This window comes from Microtus oregoni, unplaced genomic scaffold (genome assembly GCF_018167655.1).
Source record: "Microtus oregoni isolate MIOR12 unplaced genomic scaffold, Mior012 000000F_ref0000247, whole genome shotgun sequence".
In the NCBI taxonomy this organism is placed as follows: Eukaryota; Metazoa; Chordata; class Mammalia; order Rodentia; family Cricetidae; genus Microtus; species Microtus oregoni.
This window is the reverse complement of record NW_024543059.1, coordinates 70,016,119-70,044,059: the sequence shown is the minus strand read 5'-3', so window position 1 is coordinate 70,044,059 and position 27,941 is coordinate 70,016,119. Positions and strand designations below refer to the sequence as shown.

Here is a 27,941-nt window from a genome sequence, read left to right as displayed (position 1 = left end):
AGATGCTACAGCAGGGCGGAGCACAAGCAAGGTGTAACAGAACATGGAAAAGGGCCCATCCATTGGCCCATGTTCGCTTGTGGTGTTCTATCATGGGTATCTTCTGTGAGCTCCTCAGGATTTAAAGCCTTCTAGAAGCCCCTAAGCATGCAATTGGCTGTCAACTTTGCCCTTAGAAATTTTAGTTTGACACAAAATCTTGCAGCATTTGTCTTTAAGGAATCCAGACCTGCTGTACTATTTCCTGTCTCCCTGGGTTGCTCCCTCTGTTTACAGAGACTTCACATGCAGCTCTAAGGCACTGCCATCTGCGAAAGCCTTTCCTATTCTCTGCAGCTCCACACTGGGCCAGCCTTTTCCTTAACTCCTCTCAATAGTTCTATCTGGCCCACTGAGCTAGGGTTCAAACATGGCTTCTCTTATTCCTAGTTCCCTCAATAGCATCAGCCCCTCTGGTCCTCCAACCCCTGTTTGTGGGGACTACAGACAGAGATAACAAACGTTCCTAATGGCTCTGATATTTCCTTGCCCTGTAAAATTATGCAGCCTTTGCCTTCAGGAGGGCTGGGTCGTTAATTCCTCAGTCTCCCCTGCCTCTACAGCAGTCGGATGGAGCCTAAGCATTCCCACGACCTCACAAGGCATGCTGTGACATGCTCTTTCATTGCTTTTTAAGAAAGTCTTTCATAGCTATTACAAATAAAACTGCTATAAACGTAGTTGAGCAGGTGTCCTTGTGGTATCATAGAGCATCCTTTGGGTATATACCAAGAGTGGTATAGCTGGGGCTTGAGGTAGACCAATTCCCAATTCCCTGAGAAGCCACCATACTGATTTACAAAGTGACTGTACAAGTTTGCAGTCCCACCAGCAAGGGAGGAGTGTTCCCCTTGCTCCACATCTTCCCCAGCATGATCTGTCATTTGTGGTTTTGGTCTTGTCCATTCTGATAATGTAAAATGGGATCTTAGAGTCTTTGATGGATAACCAGAAACTTGAAACAACCTAGATGTCCCTCAACTAAAGAAAATGTGGTACATCTACACAATGGAATTACTCAGTTACTCAGCTGTTAAAAACAATGACATAAGGAGATTTCAGGCAAAATACAGAAAGAAAAACTATACTCACAATTGGGCATTATCTGTAAAGGATAATCCACAAACCCAGACAAGCTAGGTAACAAGGAGGGCTCAAAAGGGGACACTTAGATCTACCTTGATAAGGGAATCTCCTCTGTATGCTGTGAATACCATTAGTTAATAAAGAATCTGTCTTGGCCTGGCATGAAATAGAGGTAGGTGGGGAAAACTAAACTGAATTCTGGGAGAAAGAAGGCGGAGTCAGGAGACACCACATAGCCACCTCCAGCCACATTATACAGAGGGACAGAGGGTGGGGAATAAGAGACAAAGACTGGAGATAGAGGAAAAGGGAGAAGAGGACAGAAACAAGGAAACGGAAGCAAGGGTGTTTGTTCCAGAGGACAGAAGACTGCCTCTGGATAGAGAGGAGACAGCTATGGCACATAGGCCAATGGCATTTTGTAAAGGTAAAATCCTGTGTTAGGATAAGGTGTTTGACGTTAACGGGGCATGCAAATTAGGTGAGCCAAGGGAGTCTTTGCTGCACTTCAATTCTTTGGTAGCTGGACCTTGGTAATCAGCCTCAGGAGGAGGGATTGGCCAAACAAGGGAAGGGACCTTGGGGGCTAGCTTCAGGAATGTAATCTAACAGTTTTTAGCAAGACTGATAGAACTGGGGAGAAGGGCAAGGCCTGCCAGAGCCACAAGCTTGGAGTGGGCTAGTGTCCTTTGTCCTGCTCTTTTGGGGACTGAAAAGACGCACTTCTACATGGGAACCTTTTCTTCCTTTGAGAGTGGGCCCTGCCGTGCAGCCCAGTTTGTCCTTGTAATCTCCTACCATGGCGTCCCAGGTACAGGGACTACAGACATGCGCCTTGGATTTAAATCTTTAATAAAATTAAGCAAGAGATGAAGAAGTCGGTCTCAGGACTCTCACAGTCATAAAAAGGACGTCTTTCCAAACCCTGCTAGGTTTAGGAGAAGTCAAGTTTATTAAAGCAAGGAGCACAGCCAGATGTGAGCTCACGACTGGACGCAGGAGCGTCCTGAAACAGGGGACAGCAATGCCAACCAGCAGGAGCCTTACACAGCCCAGGCAGAACTGGAAAGACAGCTATCAACTCCACTTCAGTTCCTCTGTGTGTCCTCTGTAAAGAGCTGACATTTTTCCAGCAGGTGTGGCAAAACACTTGGCTACTGCGCTGGCACGCCACGCCCCCTCCTCTCACATCCTTGGTCTAATTACTGTTTTCTTCTCCTTTCCCATATAAGAAAGAACACTGGCAAGTTCGCCACTTTGCAAGTTTGGTTTGCTGAACTACTGAGGGGAGACGCAGGACTTGCCGTAGTCTTTTTATTTTTAAATTGGGCTTTTTATTTTTTTCCGTTTGAGGGAGGTTGGTTCCTGTTTTGAATAAGGAACTTCTGTAGTTCAGGCTGGCGTTGAAGTTACTAGGCAACCTTTGTGCTCCTCCTACATGTCTCCCTTGTGCTCGGCTCCCAGGCAGTGTGCCACCCACCACGCTGGGACTTTATGTGGTACTAGAGACCAAAGCCAGGACCGGTTGCCAAGCGAGACAGACCAGCACTGAGCAAGATACTCAGCCCTGGTTTTTGTTTTGGTTTGGTTTGGTTTGGTTTGGTTTTTCGAGACAGGGTTTCTCTGTAGCTTTGGAGCCTATCCTGGAAACTAGCTCTTGTAGACCAGGCTGGCCTCGAACTCACAGAGATCCGCCTGCCTCTGCCTCCCAAGTGCTGGGATTAAAGGCATGCACCACCACCGTCCAGCCTTTTTGTTTGTTTCTTTTCAGTATTCCTAATCATGTTGGTCCCCGGTAATATCACAAACAAATAAAAAAAACACAAACACGGATAAGCAATGCTCAGAAGTTTCTGCAGCCACAGAGTGCAGAGGAGTCAACCCGAGCCAGCCTTGAAGCACCAGCTCCTTGTCTTGCTCTGTCCATGTCCTGCCCGTGTCCGACTCTCAGACCCTCGCCGCAGCTGCTGCTCAGAGAGAGGAGCAGAAGCCAGAACCCTCAGAAAGTGCAGCCTGCATCTCCAAGGCCTGATCTGGGTGGCTGGCCAGCCCTGGCAACAAAGGAGGAGAGGAACTTGATAGCTTTGTTTTTGAAGCCTTCACAGTGCAAGAGGCCCTGGTGAAGTGTGCCCAACGTGTATCGAGTACCCCAGTTTATGTAGGCCATTCACACATGACCTACATAATCACTCTGCCTAACCACACCAATCAGATTAACCCACCAGTCTCTGGCATGGCCAAGAGAGCCCACCGGACCTCGTCTTTCCCTTTTGTAGCTGTCTGTTTCAGCGTGCTTGATTCCCTGCTGTTTCGCTCGTTCCTTTCAAGACTTCCATTCATGCTGGGTGTTCTCTTCCATACCCAGGCCCAGGAGCCAGGATGCCGGCGTTCTGCAGCTGAAGGTGTATTTGTGCTAGACCTGACTGCACACAGCAGGTTAATGCCAGAACTAGACCTTAGCCACAGGGATGTTCTCTTTCCCTCCCTCAAAACAGTCTGGATTCAGGGTAAGGACGACTGGAAGGTCCAGGGCCTTGGGTTCCTGGCATGTTGTCCTACCGTCTTCTGCCTGCAGTTTCCTGGACATTCAGGCTCTCTGGCTCACTAAGACAGGCAAACAAAAGACAAGACTTCCTGTTTGGCATTAGTAGTTCTATGGTCTGTCCACTAGATGGCAGCATGGACACATCTAAAGTACACGGCTAGATGCAATGCCTCTGTCTAAAAGCTCACAAAACTGGAATTCTCAAAGTCCTTCGGAGGAGCCTGAACTCCTCCTCCCAGCATGCATTTAACCAACATGTGACTTCTCCTGCACAAAGATCTGAAGTCTGTCTTCTGAAGGAATCTGGAGGACCGTGTGGACTCACTATTCTAAAGTAAGATTTTTCTAATGGTTTCTAACAAAACTCTGGGGGAATGACACGTGGAACTTGTGTGGCCTTGTTCTCCATATCGCTTTTTAGAATGGGATAACTCCTTAAAGGGGTTGGAAACCCTCCTGTATGTGTTTGTATTTGAAAACAGCTCAAGAAAGAGAACTTTTCCAGTATCTGTACTAAGTAAACTTTGGCTCGTGAAAATACTTGAAATTCCTGAAAGTGCTCTGAGCCTCTCCTACTAGAAATCCAAAGTGTTACTCTGAGTGGCCAGTGGCTGCCTCCTAAGCCTGGTTAAAGGGAGCGCAGCCCTGAGTCTGTTTCTTAGGACCCTTTTAAGGAGTAAAATCACGAGTACTTGCAAGGCAGGTTTACAGAAGACAACGAAACAGTAAGTATGGAATAATCTCGAAAATCCTGCAGCCATCACCATATGGTCCCCATGTGGTCACCATAAATATTGGGAGGGTTTGGATATTTCCAAAAAACAAGTCAGAGTCATGAGTTGGGGCAGGTCAGGTTCCAGACAACGCAGCATGGTGGTTCCTGCCTTCAGAATGGAGACAGACACCCCATGCCCCTTACAAAAGGAAGGTATGGGCTGTGATTTGGTTTTCCAGCCCTTCTGGTCAGTGAATCTTAAGGCTCACTGTGAAATCTTTTCAAGGGACAAGGATAAACCTCAGGGGTCTGCCTCTGTGACTCAGCAGAAGTTTGCAGAGGAAGGAACAGGTGACTCAAGACAATGAAGGCTTTTATTTTCTGAGCCCACCCTCTGTGAGGTAGCTTGGGGACTTGGATGGAAGAACAGAGAGGAGGTTGAAGTGTTTTATTTGTGACTTTGCCAGCAGTGACCAAATAATAGGGAGATTTGTCAATACTGTCAGGTACAGGATGGATCAGCATCTCCTCTGGCCTCGTTTTCAGAGGGTGGGGGGGCGGAGGCTCTGGGAGGGAAGGCAATGGGGGAGTCTTGAAAGACAAGGGATTTTCATCCCGGAATGCTGATTACTGGGGCTCTGGGAAACTGCTGGCTGGCCCTTCTCAAAACAGTGCCAGCCAGGTTAACAGTTTTCCAAGGAGAAACTAAAAAACACAGTCCCAAACAGCAAGGACGGGCAGCAACAACAACGCCTTAAAACGTGGGCCAGGCAGTGGGGACGGCGAGGGAAAGGGGAGCTCTCTCGTCTCAGCGTTAGAGGATGGGAAGGAGACAAAAGCTGGGCTCCAGCCCAGTGCCCCTCGCCAGTCATCTCCTCGGTGGGCTGCTCTGTGCACTTCTGAGCTAGGGGCGCATCTAGGGGAAGCCCTCCTGAGCACTGAGTGGTGGGGCAGTGTGGACAGAGGCCCTTCCTCCACGTTATTAAAGGAGCAAGTCGCTGTGTTCATTCCAGGTGTCACCTACCACCTGCTGATTTGCACGTGGGCCATTCAAGGCTGTGTCTTTGGATTAAGCTGCTGGTTCCACTGAAAGACCCCTGGAGGGGAAAGACTCTCACTCAAGTCTCGCGATAACACGACCCTCCCCTCCCCTCCCCCCACAGGAACTCACGAGAGACCATCCTTGCTGCAATCACACATCACACATCACAAGAGGTTTATTGACAGGACAGGAATTAGTGCACTGGGGCCAAAACTCATTTCCCAAGCAGCGGTAGAGTAGCTGGGAGAGGGTGTATTTAGGGGAAGAAACCACAACCCAAAGGGGGTAGGGAGAGCGTCATTGGAAAATTACGAAAATACCAGTGATCATTGGAAAATTCCAAAAAATACCAGTGATCCTTACAAGGGGGTAACTCCCCGTTTGTCAAGATTATTCTCAAGATTGTAATCTAACTTTATAGTCAGCTAGTTCCTGGAACAGAGTCACTGAACCAGCTAACCTAGATTTTTGGTTCTTCTCTCCCTGCTAGATTTTTGGCTCTACTCTTTCTGCTAGAGGGGCCTGGATTTATACGGGTCTTTCACCACCATGGGCCGACTGGAAGGCAAAGTCATTGTCCTGACGGCTGCCGCTCAAGGGATCGGCCGGGCCTCAGCCTTAGTAAGTTCGCACCTGCGGTGGCTTACTTTCACTGTCTGGACGTGTGCAGACTGGCGCCAGAGTTATTTCCTTCTCGTTTGCTGGTTTCTCTTTTTCTTCCCTGTCTTTCTTCTTCCCTTGCTTTGGTTTTCTCCTTATTTTTCTTTCTTGTTGCAGCTTGGAATTGAACCGAGGACCTCAAGCAGGCTAAGCTCACACGCTAAGACCACAGGCTAAGCCAGCAGGCTAAGCGCGCAGGCCTGCCACTGAGCTGTGTTTGCGGCCTCTCACTGTTCTTACCTTTAGCACTTCTGTCTTTCCCTGTTTGTTGGTGTGTGCATGTGTGCTTCTATGTGTGTGCTGTGTGGTGTATGTGTGTGGTGTGTGTGTGTATGGAGTATGTGTGTGCAATGTGTGTGTACGCGTGTGGATGGTAGGTGTGGTATATGGTGTGTGTATGTGCAGTGCGTGCATGTGTGTGCAGTGTGCGTGCGTGTGTGTGCAGTGTGTGTAGCAGAGGTAGCACTTGCACCGGGATGAGAAGACAACCCTGTGGGATTGGTTTTACCCTTTCTCTTTGCCATGGATTCCAGGGTTGAACTCAAGCCCCTAGGTTTGTGTGGTGAGTGCTGAAAAGCTCTAGCAAGCCCGGGTTTGGCCAACAGGCACTGGCAGACCTTGCCTCGCCTTTCCCCCTTCCCTCTCCCTTGTAAACCGTAGATTACCTCCCTAAAGCTAGCCACCAATTAATTCCCTTATTAACCCTTGTTTGGCCACTTCCTCCTCCGAGGCTGGCTGTCAAGGTCCAGCGATGAAAGGCCTCATTTGGTTCACCTAATTAGCGTGCCCAATCAAAACATACACCGCATCCTAGCCCATCCTGACATAGACCTCCCCTATTTTTTCTTCTTAACAATTATAACTGTGCCAGGCGGTGGTGGCACATACCTTTAATCCCAGCACTTGGGAGGCAGATGCAGGCCGATCTCTGTGAGTTCCAGGCCAGCCTAGTCTACAGAGTGAGTTCCAGGACAGGTTCCAAGGCTACAGAGAGAAACCCTGTCTTGGAAAAAAAAAAAAAAAAGATTACACCTGCAAGGTCATTTGGTGCTGTTTTCTGCCTGAATCGGAAAGCAGACAGTTAAACTTTTCTTCCCTGCTTAATAAAGGATCTCTCTGTGAAAACAGGTGTTTGGATATAGTTTGTGCCTAACCAGGGTCTGTGAGGGAGCCCCCGCTGGGAGCCCCCACAGTGCAGGAGTTTCTTCAAGTGCCCCTATCCATTGAGCCATCTTGCCAGCCCACATATCCTAAGTTCAAAAGAAAAGTCTCTGACTGAGAAGAAGGAAGGAATTCCTTGTGCTTACTTAGCGTCACGCAACCTTTGACCCGGAATCATACTCCTCCGTCCCAGTTTATCTGCACCGTGAGGCGCTGACTTGACTCTACAGGGCACGCAGTCAGTTCAAGGTTAAGACCCGCAAGTTACAAAACTCTCGGCTCGTTTTTTTGCTGAGGTACCTCGATTTCTCCCTCCTCACCCCGCTACCTGACTTAACACTGCAGTAGGAATACATCGCTGTCAGTGATTGGCGTTTATGAAATCGCTGCTGGAGTCCTCGGAGGTAAACGTCCTGTTTTCCTCTGTTCTTGTTGCTCACAAGTGGCACCAGGAGGTAATGAAGCTGGTTCCGCAGGTAAAGTCACTGTCACCTAAGCCCTGAGACCTAACTTTGACCCCTGGAAGGAGAAAATGATTCTTATATGCATACCGTGGCACATGCCCACACACATACAAATGCATATACAATAAACAAATAGATAAAAAAAAATAAAGAAGTAAAAACATAGATAGGGTCTCATCACAGAATAGCTGCATTATTTTAGAAATAGGTATTGCAGGGTTGTTTGTTGAAACAGGGTCTCACTATGCATTCCTACTGAGTTCTAGGTTGGCCTAGAACTCTGCAAACTAGGTTGGCCTCAAACTCACAGAGACCCCTCTACCCATGTGCCTCTGCTTCTCAAGTGCTGGGATCAAAGGCATGTGCTAACACACCCAGCTCTGAGTTAGGATTTGTGGGTTTTTTAAATATTTATTTATATTTATTTTATGTAGAGTGCTTTGCCTACATGTATATATGTATGCCGAGGGCACACTTGGTCTGCACAGGTCACAAGAGGTTATCAGATCTCTTGGAGTTGGAGACACAGACAATTGTGAGCTGCCGTATAGGTGTTGGGAACCAAACCCAGGTCCTCTGGAAGAGCAGGCAGCTTTTAACCACCAAACCATCCCTCCAGCCTTGAGTTAGAGTTGTTTTTAAAAAATACTGTATTGTTTGATAATAAAAAGACAAAGTCAGATGCAAAATACAATGTATACTGCGCTGCCCTAATGACCGATAAAAATAATGATGGTGGGATAAGTGGAAACGAGACTAGGTAGATGAAAATTCCGCCTATTTTATCAGAAACAATAAAAAACACAGCGAAAGGAAAAATGTTTTCCATTTTTGAAACAATTTATTCCAGTAAACAAAGGACCAATTCGTATTTTATTTCTGGCAGACTTTTGCAAGAGAAGGAGCCAAGGTCATAGCCACAGATATCAACGAATCCAAACTGCAGGAGCTGGAAAAATACCCAGGTGAGCAACCTGCCTGCGGGTTCGGCATCAGCCACGTATCAGAAAACAAAGACGCCAAGCATTGAAAGGAAACGCTGGGAGCCGCTCCAGACTCCTGTCTCTTAGAGTCTGACTCCTTCGTTATGAGTCTGTGTTCTGTGATCTGCAGAAAATAGTCCGCTCAGGCAGAAGCAGAAGGAGGAAATCTGAAGGGAAGAACTTAAGGTTTCCTGTTGCATAACCTGTTGAGGGGTCTTTGCTCCCGATTACAAAGGTCTGTGAGAACTAACAGTTGTCCGGTTAACTATTAATGATGACTTCGCAGCTGTCCCTGGCTGATCTGGAGCAGACTTGTGCCAAGATCATAGTATAATCGTCTCGTGTTCCTGCAAAAATGTTCGTAGTCCCATTAAAAGCTAAGCGGCAGGTGGGAATCCATTGGTCTTCTGTTTGTTTGTTGCTTTTACTCATTAGTTTTATCTTGCTGGAAGGAAAATAGAGACATTTCGTGAAAAAAGTAGAACCCGCTGTGTAACACAGAGCTTTTTAATGAATTTTTAATTTTTATTTTTATTTGATGTGTGTGGATGGGGTCCTGCCCCAAGTGGGTGCAGTGCCCATGGAGGCCTGAAGAGGGCGATGGAGCCTCTTGAACTGGAGTCACAGAAGGTTGTTAGCAGGGGTGCTAAGAACCAAATCCAGGTGGTCTGAAAAGCCGACCGTGCTCTTAACGGCTGTGGACTCTAACGGGGATTTGCTGAGGGGCGGAAAATGACCCTTTAAGATTTGTACATCTTTAGGAGAGGTTTCTAAGGATCTACTTTACTTTTTATCTGTGTGTGTGAGCAGGTGTATACGTGAGTGCCGCAGGCCAAAAGGTGCCGGGCAGAGGTGGCGCACGCCTTTAATCCCAGCACTCGGGAGGCAGAGGCAGGCGGATCTCTGTGAGTTCGACGCCAGCCTGGTCTACAAGAGCTAGTTCCAGGACAGGAACCAAAAAGCTACGGAGAAACCCTGTCTCGAAAAATCAAAAAAAAAAAAAAAAAAGATTCCCCCAGAGCTGGAGTTACAGGCATCTGTGAGTCACCTGCTGTGACGGCTGGGATGTGAGTTCCAGTCCTCTGATATAGCAGTAAGCGCTTTTAGCCACTGAGCCATGTCTCTGGCCTGAGACCTGCGCGAGTTAACGACACTCTTGAGAGGGCTAATGCCTTTGTTGGCTTTGCGTCGGATACCGCCTAAATGGAAAGGCTACATTATTCACATTCCAGCCACCAAGCAGCCAAATCCTCGAGGTTACGTAGTTCATGAGTTCTTTGTAAATACTGTCTTTTACTTTATTCTTCAGGTATCCAAACCCGGGTCCTTGACGTCACCAAGAAAAAGCAAATTGATCAGTTTGCCTCCGAAGTCGAGAAAATCGATGTGCTCTTCAATGTTGCCGGGTAACTGTAAACTTTTGGTTTCTGTCTGAGAACGTTTTCTATGGGCTTATTAAATGATTGTTGATCGTATGAAAGAAAGATTAGTTGACAAACTACGGCATGTTCCTCGGGAAGTCAGGCTTGATGTCACACATCACTGAACGATTCAGTAAAGGAGACAACTGTGTCGTTTGACGTGAACTTGGGACCCACAGACAAGTAAAGCTAAGGAGGGAGTGGGCACTGATGCAAGATACGTAAATTAAGCAAAGCAGTGGTTCCTGATGTTTCCTTTTGTAAATGATCCGCTTGTCCTTCTACAAGGCTGTATCTGGAGACATCATAATTGGGTTTTGAGCATCCATTCAGTCTTCAGCATTGCGGAAGGTGCAGGAGACTGTGTGTGGTTCTTGCTAGAGGAAGCTTACTGACTAACCAGAAATCCCATAGTACACGGGAACTGTTCCCGATTACATCTTATATTTGACTGCATAGTCTCAGTCCAGAGGACCGAGTCTGTAAGGATGCCATGTTCAGGAAGCTCCCTTCAGGAAGAATGGCTTGCAAGGGGGCAAGGTCGATTCAGGATCTGTCTGTTCTTCTCCTTTGTGCACTGTGCCAGATGCAAACAGCTACAATGTTGCTCTGCTACACTGACAAGGGGAGACACAGATTGTGTAGAACTTTACCCTATGCCACCTGAGGGCACTGTTGCCCTGGAAACAGGAATCAGATGGAACCACTGTCCTTGTTCCCTTTCTGTTTCTGAGCACTGGAGTTTCCAAAGCCCTTGGTATAGAGATTCTTATATTTAGCAGTTCCTGCCTTGTTCTTTCAAAAGAATGATTTCTTTTTTCTTTCTTCCTTTCTTTATTTTTTTAACGTGTGTGTGTGTGTGTGTGTGTGTGTATGCACGCACATGTTTGTGAGAGCTCATGGCATGTATCTTTCAGGGGTCGCTTCTCTTCTACTACACAGGTTCTGGGAATTGAACTCTTGCCTTTAGGCTTCGCAGCAAGAGCCATGTCCCTAGTCTATCTTCTTTATTTAGACAAGGTCTCACTATGTAGCTGTGTCTGGCCTGGAAGTTGCTCTGTAAACCAGGCTAACCTCATACTCATGAAACCTGCCTTCCCCTGCATGATTAAGTCTTTAATCATGGTTTTTTTTTTTCCCCTCTGTTTAATTGCTCGTTCAGTTTTGTCCACCATGGGACCATCCTGGATTGCGAGGAAAAAGACTGGGACTTCTCAATGAACCTCAACGTCCGCAGCATGTACCTGATGATCAAGGCATTCCTTCCCAAAGTAAGGGGACGGACAGCATAAGCAGGGCGCCATCTTTCCCGCTGGGTCCTCAGACGATAGGCACACATGTGTATTTGAGTGTGGTCATGGCTAGCACATTGACTAATGTGGACTGAGCCTTTATAGCAAGGCAGTTTATGGAGATTAATCTGTTTAACTTTCCAGTTCTTACATTCAGGGAATATTGATTAAGCATTTCAACATGCCAGACCCCATGCTACACTGAGGCAACCCTCCAAGGAACGTAACAAAGTTCTTTTTTTGAAGAGAGTCCCTTTATGGAGGGGCGAGAAACTCAATTGGCTTGTGATATAAATTGGATGGTTATGGGTACCACATGGACAAAAGAGCTAGGGTAACAGTGAGGCCCTCGTTGACCTCCCTGGCAAATTGGGATTCTCAGAGAGAGCGAAAGGAGGCGATGGACTGGCTTCTTGCTGCTGCAGCAGAATCGTCCCGTGAGGTCAGTGAAGTTTATCACAGCAGCTGACTCCACAGAGGGCAAGCCTGAGACGGGAGGAAAGGAGCCCAGGCTCACGCAACCCTTCTGGGTCTGAGCACTGTCAAGGTGCTTATGCCCCAGGGCTTTTTTCCACCACAAAGGCTTACATTTTTTCTATTTTAAAATTATTTTATCTTAATATTTTATGTGTGTTTTACCTGCATGTATATCTGTGTATTCCCAGAGGCCGGAAGAAGGCATCAGATCCCCTGGGACTGGAGTTACAGGCATCAAAGCAGCCAATACTCTTAATTACTGAGTCATCTCTCCAGCCCCTTTCTTTTGTCTGAGACGCAGTCTCACTATGTGACCCTGGCTGGTGACTAGGAGGCTGGCCTCGAACTCACAGAGATCTGCTTGTCTCTGTTTCCCCAGTGCTGGGATTAAAGATGTGCACCACCATGTCCAACCTACATTTTCCTTTTCAAACATATCATTATGTGCCTTTAGAGTGGAGAACTCTTCTGGGTGCTCTGGTAGGGTGTAAAATGTTGAAGGTGTGTGACCCTGACCAGGCATGAGTTTTTAAACCAATAGGAGCAGACAGTGAATGGGCCTGACAGAAGACAGAACCCATTCAGCTCCAAGGAAGGTATACATTCTCCCGCCAAAAACACTACCTTACTGCGTAACTCACTTTCCTGGAACTCACTGTGTAGACCAAGCTGGCCTTGAACTCACAGAATCTGTCTGCCTCTCCCTCCCAAGTGCTGGGAATAAAGGCACGCACCACCACGCCCAGCTTGAAGGTCTGCTTTGGAGTACTTGATTAATGCTTTAAAAGGATCTTTGATCAGTCCACATAATACTGGACTTGCTGTTCCCTCAAAAGTATGTTTCCAGGCAGGAGGATGACGCAGAGGTTAAGAGCACTTGCTGCTTTTCCAGAGGACATGAGTTCAGTTCCCTGTAGTGACTGCAACCTGCAGCATTCAAGATCCTCTTCTGGCCTCTAGAGCATCCACATACATGTAGTGTGCCCTCACAGAAACACCTACACTTGAATAAAAATAAAGTAAACCTGTAAAATGAGTAGACACATATAAGTAAAACTGTTAACCTTTTAAAGTCTATAGATGTTGCTTGGGACCTTAATGGATTTGTTGAAGACCAACATTTAGTATAGGATTGGGGGTAAGAACTGAAGGAGAAGCCTAGGGCACAGAGAACAGCACACATATCTACTGCAGAATATTTGTTTAACTATGAAAAGAAGAGCTGCATTTGTTTAACTATATAAAGATGTATTGCATTTGTTTATGTTGCAGAATATTTGTTTGACTATGTAAAGATGTGTTGCTGTTTTACCTTGCCTGCCTAAGGTACCTGATTAGTCTAATAAAAAGCTGAATGGCCAATAGTGAGGAAGGAGGTATAGGCAGGACTTCCGGGCAGGGAGATTAAGTAGGAGGAGGAATTTAGGCTCAGGAAAGAAAGACAAAGAGATGCCACGGGTCAGCCATCCAGATGCAGAGGAAGCAGGGAAGTAGGACATGTGGAATGAAAGAAAGGTAAGAAGCCCCAAGGCAAAAGGTAGATGAATAGAAAAAAAAAGTTAAAGTACGTTAAAAGAGCTAGTCGAACAAGCCTAAGCTAAGGCCAAGCGTTCATAATTAATAATAAGTCTCTTTAATTGGGAGCTGGTTGGTGGTCGAAAGAAAAAGGCAGCTACACATAGCCCACTCATGTGCAACCCCAGCCTGCTGCGGGTCTGAAGCAGAGGCTAAGACGGGGGTGGGCACAAGGCACAGTGCAGGTAGAAGTTAAGTTTTTAGCTTTTTAAGACATCCATGCCAGATCATGAGCTCATGATCCTAACGATGACAAAATACATTTCGTTTTTAGAAAACAGTATCCATGACTGGAAGGTGGAATTAGAAGGACTTGGCACCACTTGTGTAGAGTGGCTTCTGCACAGGTGCAGAGAAAACACCTGCGGTCTCAACACTTGGGAACTTTGAGCCCAGAAGGGGGCTTCACAGCACAGCCTAGTTTTAGTGGGAAAGATGACACTGCCCTTGACTCCTGGTCTCGGACATTTGCACTTGGGTTCCTAAACACATGCTGAGCTGCTAGGCTGTATGCCCTAGGAGGTGGCACTTGCGCCTTCTCGTTGTGTGTCTCGTTCCTCTAAGGATGAGGAGGACACATTTCATGTCACTTCCAGCCCTGGTTGTCCAGGGATTTGCTGTATCATTAACAATGACACACATTTAACCAGGTTAAAAATTTCCAGGATGTAAAACCCATGTAGATCTGAAAGGTCATTTGGTCAAAACATAGGAATAACTGTAGAAGACTTTTGTTCACAGATAAATGTGCAGCAAACCATTCCTAGCTTGCAAAACCAGTCCAAGAGGCAGAGACCAAGCTGGAAATAGCGTGAGAAGAGTAACTGCAGAATGTCGGGCTCTCTAGAAGAGAAGATCCATCCTGGCAAAATCTGGGGGATGTCTTTGCTCTTTGGGTCTGCATTTTATTGACTTTCCCCCTGGCTGTGTCTTCTCAGGGTTTGTCACATAGAAGGATTTAGCAAACACTGACTAAATGAATCAGATTTCTCAGTCCAAAGAGAGGCCACATATTGGATCTAATGACTCAGAATGCCAAGAAATGACAAGCTGAGCTGAGCTCTGGCAATGGGGACAGAAGGGCAGAGTCTGACTTGGACTAACTAGATTCAAACAGAAAGATCCTCTGCTTGAGTTTCCTGGAAGTCAGTTGTTCTAGGCCCATCACCTCACATTCTTCCCCATCAGAAAAATGCCACTTCCCAGGGAGCCAAGAGGAGCCATGAGCTGTGACAGCCTATGCTGTCCCAGGGAGAGAGCCTGGAAAAGGACAAGGGGCGGGGTACAGAGCCGGGGAAGCAGTAGGTGGAACTGAGTGGGTGGTGGGAGTGCCAGGATATGATTTGCACCACTGGGGTGACCGAGGCCTGAGTTTTGCCCTGGAAACTCCCTGTATTTCAGAAGACTGGAAACAGCCTGTATCACAGCCAGTCTATATACTAAACTGAGCTATGTATATTATCTAAGTATTATAAGTAAGTTATGTTAGATAAGAAAAATTGATAAACCAGATAAGAAAAGAAATTATTTGAAAACTTGGGTTTGTGTTTTTGTTGTTGTTGTTGGGTTTTGGTTTGGGGTTTTGTTTTTGTTTGCATTATTATACATCATGACTATTCCTCATCCTTTAAGATTTTTAACCCCCACCCCCCTTTTTTTTGACGTGGGGTCTTACATGTCCCTGACTATATTAGAACTTGCCATGTAGACCAGACTAATTTTGAACTCAGAAAGATCTGTCTTCCTCTGCCTTTCTGGGTGCTAGACAGGAGGCAGAAGAGGAGGCATTCTGCCTGACTTTTTGGTCCCCTTTATCATGTACAAAGACACATTGCAGCCTGACGTGGTGACACAACACCTTTAGTCCCAGCACTAAAAGGCAGAGGATCTCTGAGTTCTAGGCCAGCCTAGTCTACAAAGCTCTGGGACAGCCAGGACTACTCAGAGAAACAATATCTCAAAAGAAAGATACATATAAATGAATGTTGCTTCCGCCTGCTGTGTCCCAGCCATGGTTGGTCACCTCAGCCCCACCTGTGAGCTCTTAGCCCCTGCAGCCCAGTGCCTTGCACTTTGTCCTGTACTCTTTGATCTTGGGTATAATTAGCCCAGGTATGAATATGGAGAGTAAGAAAGATACCACAAGGAAGTAGATGATCTTGGCCACCCCAGCTCTGGACCCATCAGTCACAAAACTCCTTTCCTTTCCTACATTTCTTCTAAACCTGGTAAAGAAACTCACCCAACAGGAGAGATGTTTCTCTCTAAGTCCTTTACATTGCCTGTCAAGATCAGTTTCTGGAAAGAACCACGATGAACTGATCTCCGTTATGTCACAAACACGCCAGGCATCCTGTTTTCTAGCGTGTGTTCTGTTCCCAGCAGCTGTCTGAACTCTGTGCCACGCTCCCTCTTCATTGCCTTTACTCTTTTCCGTGACCTCCATCTGACAAGTGACTTCGCTGAGAAACTGGTACCCAACCCCAGAAGTTCTCTCGACTCCTTGTTTATTCTCCCAAAACATCCATAGGTGCCCATACCTTCCTTGATCTGTTACCTGGAAACATGTATCTGAGTAATGATCAATAACATCCAAATTAAAATTCCGAATAGCATTGTTCATGGCACATGACTTCAGATCTGGGCCAGGGCCCTGCATCTGCATTTGAAAGTTGTACCAAGTGAGTCACTGGAGTGTCCTTTCTAGGTACCGGAGACCCTCCTCATGATGCTGCCACCTTTTAGCGAGGGGTGGCCGTCCTATTGTGTTGGTGCTCCCTCTCAGTGTGCTGCTGATCCTCTCTATCGGCGTGGTGACGCTCCAGGATGCTGAGCAAGCAAGCACACTCCACCTGTGTCCTGGATCATTCCACAGCTCTGCTTTTCCCACGCTCTCCCAAGCCACTGCCTCTGCCTCCCCTGCTCCGCTCCTGGCACCAGAGTAAGCTCTGTAATCCCCAAATTGAAGGTTCCACTTCTCTTCCACCTTAGATCCTTCGTTGTGACTGCAGTGCCTTCAGGGTCAAACCCAAGTTCTTCGGGGTGGCCTAGGTTCCACTCTGCACCCTTATTGCTCACAGGCCTCCATTCCAGCCAGACCCATCCCCTCCTCCTGGTCCCTTGTGGAGACCTTACACTTGTAGAACCTCCTCCTTGAAGCACGTTGGTTTTTGTATTCTCCTTCTATGACTGACATAGTTTTAACCCTTTTTCTCCTCCTCAGTAGCTCCTCTGCAATGCCCCAGCCCCAGAGAGGCCCTTCCTACCCCATCCTCTCCTCGGCTTTCTGCAGGTTTCTCCTGTTGCTGGCTTCTTGTTACATCAGCCTCTGCAATCAGACGAGTGTCTCCTGTGGGCAGAGACTATGTCCCGTGACTTTCAATTCACATAAAGCATTGTCTGCCCCCATCAAGAACACACTGATGTTTGCTCCTGGCCTTTTAGCTCAGGGTTCATTCTTGGTCTTACTGATAATGTTGTACCCATAGGAGGGGGTGGCATGCTTTAGGAATGCCAGTGGGTGTTTGGATGTGCCACCGACTCTCAGCAATGCATGGGCAAAGATTAAGGGTTCCTCTGTAAGACTGTTTCATGGAGCTTGAAGTTAGTAGCTAATAAGATAATTAAATTGAGCCCAACCTGGTAGTACACTCCTGCCATCCCAGCCCTTGTGAGGCTGAAGTCAAGGCCAGTCTGGGCTGTAAGAAGAGCCTGTCTCCAGAAGAATGAAAAACAAAGGAAGAGGTCTGGTTGTCTAGGAGTCAATGCAGTGTGGCAGTGAGCTCGTGCTTCTGCCTGCAGAGCAGAGATGTGTTTGCTTTGTCTTGCAGATGCTTGCTCAGAAATCTGGCAACATTATCAACATGTCTTCTGTGGCCTCGAGCATCAAAGGTACTAGCGTCTTCCTTGTGGTGGGGGGCGGGGGACTGAGTTCACACACACACACACACACACACACACACACACTTTCATGAGCCGTGTATTTTAGAACTAAGCATACACAAAATCCTAAAACTCACATGAGAATTCAGAACAGCTTTTTTAAAAAGTGATCTTAAAGCTTATGTCATCGCGTCTGTTGTACAGATAGATGTGCTGCTCATCAAATTAAATTAAAAAAATGCTGTCTTTGCCTTTCCTTTTATTCTTTTTATATTGAATTAGTAAAAATTGAGTTAGGAGAAGAAAAGATTCATCACCGAAGTGATCCAAAATGATACATTGAGTTCAAGCTGAGCTGGATGCCCCTTGAGTCTGTTCCCCCCAAAATTCTCAGTACACAAGGGGACAAATCCTGTCTTGTGCTTCTCATAGATGGCATGTCAGGAAGCCCCTGGCCTCAAGTTCACTAGGTCAGCGAAGCTGACTTGACCTCCCCTTCCTTTATTTTCGCACCTCTGCTTCTGCAGGGCTAGGTTACAGGTGGGCACTGCCAGATTCAGCTCCTGATTCCATATTCTTCCTTGGAGCTGAGGTTTACACAAAGTACCCCATATGAGAGAGATCCCAGTGAGCACGAGTCTGAGATTGCAGCTAAGACAGGGAAGCGGGCCCTGGAAGGGAAGCCAAACCAAAGGGCTGGGACTAAATGGAGAGAATGTCACAGCCCGGCAGTGATGGATTTGAGAGTTTAAGATGAAATCCCTGCAGAGACAGCATTCTGCCCCTTATAAGTGCGTGAAATACATGTGAGCGGAATGCAAGGGAGATGGACGTTTTGTTTCTTCACGCAGGAAGATCTAGAGAGGAACGAGGGTGTCCTGCAACGGTACTGACAGTGAGCATCAGGTGGCTGCGACAGACTAGGTGCAGCATCTCAACCCCAGAGTCCAAGTTAGGTCCCGCCTATAACGGTAGCATTTTCTGCATTCAGAAACTGTCTCTGTTGCCTTTACGGGAGAAGAGAAAACCCAAGGCCATTCATTCTTTAAAGGGAGAGCTGATTTCATTTTTATTATAAGTAAATAATAAAAAAAGAGCTGATGGGAAGACTGTGAACATGGTGGGTGGGGATGGAGCTGTGTTCCTTTCTAAAGGAAGCTATGTCTCTAATCCCTTCCCATCCAGGGGTGGAAAACAGATGTGTGTACAGCGCAACCAAGGCAGCTGTAATCGGTCTCACCAAGTCTGTGGCTGCCGACTTCATCCAGCAGGGCATCAGATGCAACTGTGTGTGCCCAGGTGAGCCGGGCAGAGAGGGCTGCCAACTTGGCCTTTCTTACCTTGCGTTAGGCACCATAGGCAACATTTTCACCAGCTTGTTTATCATGTGTTCAGTTTCTTTTCATCATTGAGGGACATTTAAACTAAAGGTTGGCCCAGTGAAGAGAACAGTTCAGCTTTGGATGAACAAAAAGTTCCAAGTCACTGGGAAGAAACCTCAATGAGAAGGATTTAAAATCCAGCATATGAGGGACAGTTTAGACTTAAGAGGCTGAGACGCTAAATTTGCCAGAATCTGTTGTTTTAAAAGCAGACCATGCTGACCTTATCAGGGGAGAACACACCCATGAGTCAGCAGAGAGAGAGAGAAAGGGGAGCCTCGTGGAACACAGGGGTCTGCCAAATCCCAAACAACGCTAGGATGGCTCCTCAATCAAGGATGTTGTGGCCTGTTTTATAAGGGAAGCTTACTGGAGACACTCCCACCTGGATAGTTGATGCATTCTTGCTGCAAAGGCCGAGTTGAGAGGTTGCAACAGATCACATGACTCTCAAAACCAAAATATTTGCTCCCATTATGAAAGTAGTATGGCCACCTTCCTGCAAAGAAGCAAGAACACTGCTCTGCTTTTCCTGTGTTGTTTGTCTGGCTTCCTGGCTGCCGGAACTCACTGTGTGTCTCACAGGATCAGCCTTCTTGTACCCCCTCACTACTAGAATTGGAGGTATGCATCACTACACCCAGCAAAACCACTTTTCTTTTTTTTTTTTTTTTTTTTTTTTTGGTTTTTCGAGACAGGGTTTCTCTGTGGTTTTGGAGCCTGTCCTGGAACTAGCTCTTGTAGACCAGGCTGGTCTCGAACTCACAGAGATCCGCCTGCCTCTGCCTCCCAAGTGCTGGGATTAAAGGCGTGCGCCACCACCGCCCGGCTAAAACCACTTTTCTTAACAACTGTGGGTGAGGCACCGTTTCTAGGTCACCGCAAGTGTACTTCCTTCTAGTTCCACCAACCCAAAATGAACACAGGGCACCGAACAGTGCCAGTGGAAACCTAGATATCTCAGGCCACCATTCACGGGTGGTTTCTCAAAGTTTGAAATAAAAGTGATTCTCAGACTCACAGCTGGGGGGGGGGGAGCAGTTCTGATGCACCACACACTGACACACCATACACTAGTGCACCGCACACTGAAAAGCACTGGATAACAGAAGATCTATCAAAGCAGAAGCTGCTGCTTCATGTAACCTTGGCGAATCAGAGCCAAGGAATGCCGTGGAGACTGTACCATGCAACAGAGCTCATGGAAGAGATTTATTGGGGCCGAGAGAGAACAGAGACGACAGACAGAGCAGGAGCATAGTCTGTGATGGCGGGGACCTTTCCAAGGGTACGGGTGTGAAGTTGGTGACGGGTGATAACGTGGCTGCTGGCACTGCGTCACTGCAGGTGGAGGAGCACCTGGTGTCTGACACAGATAAGGAAACAGGCAAGAACAGGGGGTTATCCAAAAATCAAAGGCAACAGAGGTCTTTTTGCTACAACTGCCTCCTCCCATCACTGCCATAAGAAAAGTGTTAAAGCCAAGGAATTTAAGCTCTGAAAAGAAGTGTTGTATGTCCCGGACTAAGGTTTTCAATAGTTTACAGCCAGAGCTGGGATGGTTCACCTGATGGGCATGCCAGAATGGAGAGCGTGCATTGGTGGGAGATTTGTGTGTCATTCGGGAAGTCCTAGAGTCTATTTGACTCTAGGGTTGGGAGCCACAGACGTACACAGGAGACACTATTGAATACCCTTCGTGTCTGAGCTGCAGAGATTAAGATGGTCTGTGTCGTTTTCGGGGTGTGGAAATGCAGCCACACGAGCGTCGCAGAAAAAGGACACTCTCGACATTCATTTCTTGACTACAGCTGATCTGAATGGCTACCAGGAGAAAAATGGCAAAAGATTTCAAAAATGTTTTTGTGTCCACGGCTAGAATTTTTATAGGACTTGGAAAATATGTCATTAAACTCTGGAACAGGGAACTAGCTGTGATTCACGGAGGCCGCCCCAGAAGCAAAGGAGGAGTGAGCACACCTTGGGTAGTGCCCATGGTTGTGAGTCACCACGCTCCAGCCACGCGTGCAGACATGGCATGGCAGACACCAGTGGAGTGGCATTGATCTGAGGACATGGTTTTCATCTCATGTTATCAGTGGTGGCCCCGTATAAAATATGACACCCGCTCAGCACTTACAGCGCTAGGATTTTGAGGACTGTTACAGATACTATGGGGCGAGCATTGATTGGTAGACGTTTGCACTTTAAGTAAGCTATTGACAAGCAAAATGAAGAAGATTTTGTAAATTGGTAAGTGGAATGTCTCCTCTGCAGTGCAGTGGAGATTCCCACTGTTGCGGAGGGGGTGAGTGACCCCGCCGAGGTGAAAGAGCTGCTGTGTGTAGCAGGATGTGACTGAGACCCTAAGGCCATGGCTCCACACAAGCATGAGGTCTGTGGCAACCATAAAGTTAAGCCCAGGATCCCCGTGGAACATCACAGCAGAAAAGAAGGGTTTGAAATCGTTAAGGCAAACTGGTGACACTCAGATTTGCTTCTTTCTGCTTCTCTCGAGACCCCTGTGGGCATCACTTGAGATGGCATGCAAAAACACGCATCACTTGAGATGGCGTGCAAAAACACGCATCACTTGAGATGGCGTGCAAAAACACGCATCTAAAATCAGCAAGTAAATGCAGCATGACAGTGTGTCGCCAAGAACGCCTGGTAACTCCTCCGGCATCCCAGCCTAGTGTCCCAGAGAATCACCGTGTGTGTGTTTAAAAAGCGTTTTGATGACATTACAAAAGTTATCACCCCTAGCATCCAGGCAGGTGTCATTTAAGTGGAAGGGCAAAGATCTCACTGCCTGCTTATCATGAGTAAAAGAAATTTAAGGTTTAATTCCATTTTCAACTGATGTAACCACAGTCACTGTCTCCTTTGGTTTAGGAACGGTTGACACTCCATCTTTGCAAGAAAGAATACAAGCCAGAGACGACCCCAAAGAGGTAATTATACATTGCGGCTGGAATGTGTTCAAACCTTTTGACCAAAATTTTTTTTTTTTTTGAAAAACATGAAATGCCCTGTTCCTTGTCAAGAGTAGACAGATCCACAGAGACAGAAAGTACAGCAGTGGCTACCACACCTGGGAGAGAAGAACGTTACTGCTGAGTAGAGGGAGGTGTTCAGTTTGCATGATGAAAAGCGAAATGGAGCCTGCTACTCGTGGCACAGGGTGTGTGTGTACTATTACCCCCGAGCTGTGCACTGAAAGTGGCTGAGATGCTCAGTTTGATGTTATGTCTGCTAATGCTTTGTTGTTGTTCTGAGGTGAAGAGTCTTGTGCATCCCGGACTGGCTGTCGCTGTGTCCCTCCTTCCTCAGCTTCCCATACTGATCTCAATGGCCATTCCTAGTGGCGTTCTAATTGTGTTTGTTTTGTTGTTGTTGTTTGGGGTTTTTCTTTTTTGTTTTGCTTTTTTGAGACAAGGTTTTTCTGTGTAGCCCTTGGCTGTCCTGGAACTCACTCTGTAGACTAGGCTGGCCTCAAACTCACAGAGATCCATCTGTCCCTGCCTCCTGAGTGCAGGGATCAGAGGCGTCATGCCACTACGCCCAACTCTAGTTGCTTTCTTACTGATCGCAGTATCTGTAGATTCAGTGTATCGTGACTAGTTTGGGTAACATGGGTGGAAAAAGTCACAGCAACCTTAGTTGATGGCCCTTGTCCCTCTATAAATTCCTTGATAGTATTGCGTGGGCTAGCCCACCTGATGGCCCTAGTCCATCTGTAGATTCCTTGATGGTGTTACAGGGACATACGCAAGCCAGCCCGCCTCTTTTCATCTGTAACTGTCTCTGGCCACAGGCACTGCAAGTTTTCCTAAACAGACAGAAGACGGGAAGGTTTGCGTCTGCAGAAGAAGTGGCCCTGCTCTGTGTGTACTTGGCCTCGGATGAGGTAAGCGCTTCTCTTCCTATTTGTTATTCTACCAGACTGGGCTGCTGTTTGCTCGTCCTCATCACAGCTCCACGAGTCTGTGGTCTATGTCACATGATAGGAATAAGTTCTGATTTCTGTTGGGAGCAGTGAGACGCCAGATCCTGAATTTCTTGTAATCCCCTGATCTGAGTGCCTACAGCTGCTCTGAGCACGAGACCTTCAGGAGTTCCTGATGGCAGGAGAGTGGTTTCTGGTGGGTTTGGCTGGGGCGTGGCTATCTCTATATAATCTGCCCCTGAACACAATAAAGGGGGCATTCTTGGGGAATTCAAGGATGACCCGTGTTGCTGTCTCTCTGTCTGTGTGTGTCTGTGTATTTTAACCTCCAGCCCCCTTGCCCAAAGCTCGCAAACTGGGTGCCAGCGCACAGAGTGTAGTCACGGGGGCGCGGTGTGTGGCAGATTTCCTTCACACAAAGAAAAGCCACCCCTTGGCCGGGCGGTGGTGGCGCACGCCTTTAATCCCAGCACTCGGGAGGCAGAGGCAGGTGGATCTCTGTGAGTTTGAGGCCAGCCTGATCTACAAGAGCTAGTTCCAGGACAGGCTCCAAAACCACAGAGAAACCCTGTCTCGAAAAACAAAAAAACAAACAAAAAAAAAAAAAAAAAGAAAAGCCACCCCTATCGGTGACAGTGGCCCTTCCTTGTTCAGCTGTAAATGACTCAGTGTAATGTCATACATGAATAGGGAAAAATTTAAAGTGCATATTTGAGTTATTTGCTTTTTAAAATTATAGTTATTGGCACGCTGATTAAATATAAAAACCTCCTGGGCTAGCAAGATGACTCACGGGTAAAGACCCTCGCTGCCCAGTTGATGACATTAAGCTCGAGCCCGTCACCCACCTGGTGAATGGAGAGAACGAACTCCCTAAAGTTGTTTCCTGACCTTCACTGGCATGTCATGCATTCATACACACATACACACACATACACACAACAAATAAAATGTAATTTTATAAAACCCTCTTGCTTGTGAGAGTTGAAGGGGGGATATGAGCAGGCTCACCAGCTTAAATTGTATTTGGGGGTAGAGTTGGGATATGTCGTTTTAGTTTACTAGTGACCTGATTGGGAGGGTCCATGACTTTTCCCCTTCCTGTTTGTCATTGTGTGTAGAAATGCCTGATTCTGTCTCTTCGACTTTACAGTTGTTTAATAACGAATTTCTTCCCCAATGACTAGTGTGTATGATTGATAAAGCAAAAACTCCTACAAGATACAGAGCGCTAAAAACATCCTCTTCTGTTCTGCATGCACGAGAGACAGAATAACAGTTGCACCAGTGTTTAACTTGGTGAACCAGCGCATTTCTACCCAGGTCACTAACAGAAGTGTGGGCAAGGGGCTAGTAACAGGGGCAGGGATGATTGTGTCACTGAAAAGCCCGCCTCCAGCAGTATCTGCCTCTAAAGCAGGAGGGTGGGGCAGAGCCTTTGAGAATCCTGCCTGCTGTAACTTCCCCAGGTGTGTGAAGTTTGTGTGCCTCCAGGGTGCCCTGAGCCTCCACTCCCTCTCAGAGGGACTACTGCTTTCTCGGAGGGGGGTGGGGTGGGGGGGGGATTGCCTATTAGTTCCTCTTCACAGTAACTTAGTGCCCCCCAGATGGTTGAGATGGTTTATGTACCACTCCTCAAGACTGTTGGCAACAGTTCCTAGAAGCTAGGGAATTGCTAGGAAAATTATTACTGAAGGAAACACTTTACTGTTTTCATGTATTTAAATTTTTTTTAAAAAAATGTATTTTCTTCTGCTTCTTTCAATGATTTCAGCTTCAGATCTCTGTCAAACTAAGGAGACGAACATGAGAGTTTATTATCCATTTTAAGGGAATAGATTTTTTTATTTTTTAATTCTTTGACAATTTCATACATCTATATAATGTATGTTTACTCCCATTACTCTCTTTCTCCCATCTCCTTTGTGCCCTTTCTTCTCAACAGTCTCCTCCCCTTTCATGTCTTTTTTTTAATGACCCTCTGAGCATACACGGGGTTGCTTCCTCTAAAGCGTGGGTGTGGGGTTATTTATGCGAATGGACTACCAGTGGCTACAGTACTAAGGAAGAATGACTCCTTTCCCCCAGCAGCCCTGAAAGGCCAAAAGCTCTTTTGCTAAGAGAAGGACTTTACCATTCCCTCCCTCCCTCTTAACATGGAGTGGTAGCCTCAGCTGCTGTGGACACCTGACTTCAAGGGTCTTGTCATGTCCATGTCCAGAAGACAAGCTGGGATTTTTGTTGTTGTTATTGTTTTTGGTTTTTGGTTTTCAAGACAGGGTTTCTTTGTGGCTTTTGGAGCCTATCCTGGAACTAGCTCTTGTAGACCAGACTGGCCTCAAACTCACAGAGATCCACCTGCCTCTGCCTCCTGAGTGCTGGCATTAATGGCGTGTGCCACCACTGCCTGGCAAGTTAGGATATTTTTAAACTTCTACCATGACTTCAGCTTTAGTTCTCTGGGAAATGGAATGTTTACAAACAGAAGCCAATAACTATTTCTTTAAGACCCTTGAGTGTTACACATAATTGGGCATCTGAGTCTAGCATGAAGTAAAATTTGACCCGTTAGTGTATTGCAATAATGATTACCTATGTAGATTTAAAAGTATATTTTGTGTGCATTCATGAATTTATCAGTTAATAAACATTCTCTTTTCCCCATTGTTAATATAACCACTTAATGACTGGCACACATGAAAAACACTCGTTAGTGGTCTGAAAGTTACCCAACTTTGAATGGTTCTGAGCTTCAGAATAAGATGATAGAGCAAGTGCTGTTTCTGCGTGCACTTTCTACCACCTCTCCTTAAGACTGTGATTCTGAAGGCAAACAGACTGTACGCGTTGTGACCCACTCATCTGCTTAAGGCCATGTGCTCCAGGTCATGGTATGCTCAGCTGTTCTAAGTCATCCAAACAGTTCAGTTACGGTTTCCTGTTAGCATGAGCATCAAAGGTTTTGTTTATCCCAGTCCTAAGAAATGTCCAAACTACACCCTGGGTCCAGCGTGCCTAACTGTGTGTCCCCTGTGCTTTTCCTTGCAGTCTGCCTATGTAACGGGCAACCCTGTCATCATTGATGGAGGCTGGAGCCTGTGACTGCTGGAAACTCCTGCTGAGGAGGCAGGCTCTTCCCGCTCAAAGGGAGAAGCAGCTGACTCAATGATCACCTCTCCTATGAATGACGTTCGTGAAAACAGCCCCTTTTAATGATTGTTCCCAAGAGTGGAGTCTTTCAATAGACTCTGTCTCTTCTGAAACAATGGAAAACAAACCAAATAAAATGTATAAATCAAAAGAGTAGTTTTTAAAATCAGCAAAGGTTTGTGAGATCCCACTGGCATAGCAGATAACTATTACAAAAGACTATGGCTATAAAATCTGGACATTTGCAGCTTAGTGTGAAGGCCAACATGTGAGGGGGGGCAGGGGGGCGGTGGAGGGGCAAGGCACTTAGATACATTGTTTCTCATAGGGCTCTGATTTCCGGGATTCAGAGGGGCACATTGCTGTGTCCTCTCTTAAGAAAAGAGGAGGAAAAGAACCCAGATCTTTTAGAAAGGCATGGGTCCTTAACTAGAGAGAACCTTTTGTTACCTAATTGCTTCCCCAAGCCGGACTTCTTACCAGCATCACATTGGGGGTTCAGGTTTTAACTTAGGTATGTGGGAAGGATACCTTAGTTTATAGCAGTAAGTAAAATGAAACTATGACTATAAAGAAAACACTTTTAAAAGAAAAATATTTCCAGTTTCACTTTATTTTTCAGAACAGAGATGCTTTTGTAAGTTCGGCCTTGCTGTTTGTTGATACCAGCCTGAGATCTTTACACCACCGTCAATGCACGCCACAGGTAGAAAGGAAGCTGGCTTTAATGACACAGGAGAGGAATTCTAACTGACAGCTACACTTTGTCTTGTTTTGTAAAAGAAAAGTGACCAAGTGATTACCACATATTAGCGCTATTTTCTTAGTCTAGACATTGCTTATTAAAATCAGCAATTATACCCAATATGAGACTAGGAATATATAATTAGGGCGCAGTACAGGCAATTTGAGAGGATTTTTGCAGATTAAATTCAGCGATGTTTTTCAACGATTTCCAGGTAACAAGTTAGAGGCTCATAACTCTGAAAACAGGCTCTGCATAAATCTAAGTAAGGCACTAACAGGAGACAAGTGAAAGGAAAGGAAATAAGTGAATTTATGAAGGTAACTACAGCGTCATTTACGAGTGATTTCTTTCGGCTTTAAGATTGTCTGTGTGAGCTGTTTGGTGTCCGCTCCAAAGACGGTATGATAGGAAGCCAGCACTTTCTCTTTGCCTTTTCTCAGAGAGACTTAATCACCCAGGATAGGGGTGACATTCCGTGTATGAAGATGGATTTGAATTGAAATTCACAACAAAGGGTATTGGAGTAGCACTGCCAGCAACTCCATTGGTAAGGTTAGTTAGGGTTCTGATCAGGTATTCTCCAAGCAGGTGGTGGACTGAGTTGTGAGCTACACCCGGCCACCCAGCCTGCCCTGTGGTTTAGTTGTCTGGTCTGTATTCACTAAAGCAGCTTCTCACTCTGCAGCTCACACTGGCTTTGATACCACCATCTCCTGCCTCAGTAGTGTTGGGATTATAGACTGTGCCACCAGGCCTGCCTGGCTAGTTTTTCAGTGTATGAAATTAGGGATTTGGGCTAAATGCCATGTCTTCCTTTTTGGGTATCATGATCAAAATGGTGTAACTCGTTATCTAGTAAGTGAACGGAACCCTGGAGTTGAGAATAATGAAGAACTGGGTGCTGAGAGCAGGTTCACGCAGTGCTGGAGAGAAATGAATTCATTTAAACATGGTGAATTCTACAGCATAGATCCCAAGAGCAGAGATCTTCAGCCACTGCTCTCCGAGCTGAGATGTTATAAGCCATGAAAGCAGGAATGAATCTAGCCAAAAAGTTCAATTTTTCCACTCATGCCAATCAAATAAAGAAACATATCAAATGAGCATCATATGACCAATGGGGGAAGAAAGGAAAATGTGTCTTGGACCTGCAGATGAGGAAGCTGATGAGGATGGAAATTTTTGCAAGTTTTAGAAATGAGACTATTTTAGGGGAAAAAAATCATTTTATTGCCTCCGAGAAAGGGTACTGGATGGAGCCTAGGTTCATTCCAAGGATGGGCCAGAAGAGTCACCCATGATTTTTGTCTGGCGTAGAAATTTGATGCACCTGCATCCCGGAAACCCAAGATTGAACTGAGCATTTGCTC

The 27,941-nt window shown here is 46.4% G+C and overlaps 1 protein-coding gene across 1 annotated transcript; it reads left to right on the top strand.

Moving 5' to 3' along the window:
- Positions 1-3,896: 3,896 nt before the first annotated feature.
- Positions 3,897-25,945, top strand: Bdh2 (3-hydroxybutyrate dehydrogenase 2). Its single transcript, XM_041655105.1, has 10 exons — positions 3,897-4,004; positions 5,918-6,048; positions 8,599-8,677; positions 10,005-10,101; positions 11,279-11,387; positions 17,291-17,351; positions 18,528-18,641; positions 21,620-21,678; positions 22,542-22,634; positions 25,722-25,945. Exons 2-10 carry the CDS (start codon positions 5,977-5,979, stop codon positions 25,773-25,775), a joined length of 738 nt encoding a protein of 245 aa, XP_041511039.1. The 5' UTR covers positions 3,897-4,004; positions 5,918-5,976; the 3' UTR covers positions 25,776-25,945.
- Positions 25,946-27,941: the final 1,996 nt, after the last annotated feature.